Here is a 1,900-nt window from a genome sequence, read left to right on the forward strand (position 1 = left end):
TAACGCTTCTCATTATCTTACACGTATTTGTCTGGAGTGCGAAATTAAATTACTGTTCACTGAAACTCGATGAACTTCATTGATATCGTAAATATGATCATTTATTAATTATCTACAATGGGCCGAGAATAAGGGCGGGGGGCGGCCCAAGTCTACGCGCCCCGCCGTCGCCGTAATGGTATTTCGTCGCGCGTCCTTCTCTTGCTCAATTGTATACGCTTATTTTTTTTTTCCTTTTTTGGATAATTAATTTTACTACTTTATGTCCTGACCATCTTCTATGTAGTCACATGTATCAAATATTTCATATAGCCATTATGTTATTAATTTCATAGATATATTTATATAAATATATCTTTATTTTTTTTTTATGAAAATGAAATATGAAATATGGCACATGTGAACCTTTTCAAGAAAATACTGAATCCGGCAATAAATTAAGCGAATTCTTTCCTTCTAAAGTCAAAATACATACTCTGCCGAGCTCCATGCATTTCATAAGAAACTACCAAAAGAATTATAATCTAAAGTGTATTTCAATTTTCTCGACAGCTTGTGTACTGTTTCAGTCTGGAAACCACTTGATCTGGTATTACATTGGATGGTAAGGATAATAAAGATGGTAGTTGTAATTGTAGTTGTGAAGGTAATGAGGTGAGGATCGTTATAATATCTTAAAGAAGATTCTTAATTTCATCATAAAGTACCAATACGAGTGCACCACCTGTGCCACGAAGAATGTTAGAGAATGCTCCTTTGAAGAAAGCATTGCCACCTTCTGTCTTGTAAATGGTAGCCCAACAGTGAAGAGTGTTTTTGTACAAAATTTCGGATTTGGCGCGACCAGATTGCATCATCATACGCCTACGTACTGTATCAAATGGATAAGATACAATACCAGCAACAGTTGTGACAACCTGCAAAAAATATTACAAAAAATATTAATAAATGAATTATAATTATATCAACAAGATTTAAGATAAAAATTATTAACCTGGGCAATACCCCATGAAATAAGGAATGGTGTCTTTTTGGGATCTGGCAGCATACCGCGGGCAGTGTCATAAAAACCAAAATAGGCAGCACGATAGATGATGATACCCTGGACGGATACTCCGAAACCACGGTAAAGGCCAGTAATACCATCAGCCTTAAATATCTTGGTCAGACAATTACCAAGACCTGTGAATTCACGTTCACCACCAGCTTTGCCTACATCAGCAGCCAATCTGTAAATAATACATATAATTATTTTACAAAAATTTTAATAAATGTTAACAATTGAATATAAATAAATATTAAAATAAAATGTATTAAGTACCTAGTTCTGGCAAAGTCAAGAGGATAAACAAAACACAAAGATGTAGCACCAGCAGCACCACCAGAAGCCAAATTTCCAATAAAGTAACGCAGGAACTGTGTGTTTTTGTCAACACCACCAAGGAAAACTTGCTTATATTTGTCTTTAAAAGCAAAGTTCAAAGCTTGTGTTGGGAAGTATCTAATAACATTAGCCAAGTTGCCACGCCAATAACTGAGGAATCCTTGTTCTTTTGGAATGCGCACAAAACAATCGACCATACCTGGAATGTAAAAATATATATTTATATTTTTTCTTTATTTCAAACATAAATATTTTCAAAATATTTTCAAAATATTTTAATTTTTTCATTAAAATACTTTCTTTATATGAATGTTAAATTTCAAAATTCTATAAATTTTATTTTGTATCATATCCCGAATTCCAAATTGTTATATAACAAATCATTAAGTTATAAATTCGTATATTTTATTTTTTAAATTAAAATTACATTTACAAAAATAATATATATATATATATATATAACGAATATATAAAATTTATCGTAATATTGATTTATATATATATATATATGTATAT

General features: G+C 31.3%; 1 protein-coding gene across 1 annotated transcript in view; it reads right to left on the reverse strand.

Annotated features, from left to right (window-relative positions):
• Positions 1–1,900, reverse strand: part of LOC102679166 (ADP,ATP carrier protein 2) — a 3,696-nt gene that overhangs the window by 316 nt on the left and 1,480 nt on the right. The window contains exons 2-4 of the mRNA XM_006618627.2: positions 1,322–1,583; positions 995–1,229; positions 1–917 (exon numbers count right to left, since the gene is read on the reverse strand). Coding sequence (XP_006618690.1) covers positions 675–917; positions 995–1,229; positions 1,322–1,583 — 740 coding nt within the window. The 3' untranslated portion in view covers positions 1–674. The remainder of the gene's footprint in view (positions 918–994; positions 1,230–1,321; positions 1,584–1,900) is intronic.

This window comes from Apis dorsata, unplaced genomic scaffold (genome assembly GCF_000469605.1).
Source record: "Apis dorsata unplaced genomic scaffold, Apis dorsata 1.3 scaffold_365, whole genome shotgun sequence".
NCBI lineage: Eukaryota > Metazoa > Arthropoda > Insecta > Hymenoptera > Apidae > Apis > Apis dorsata.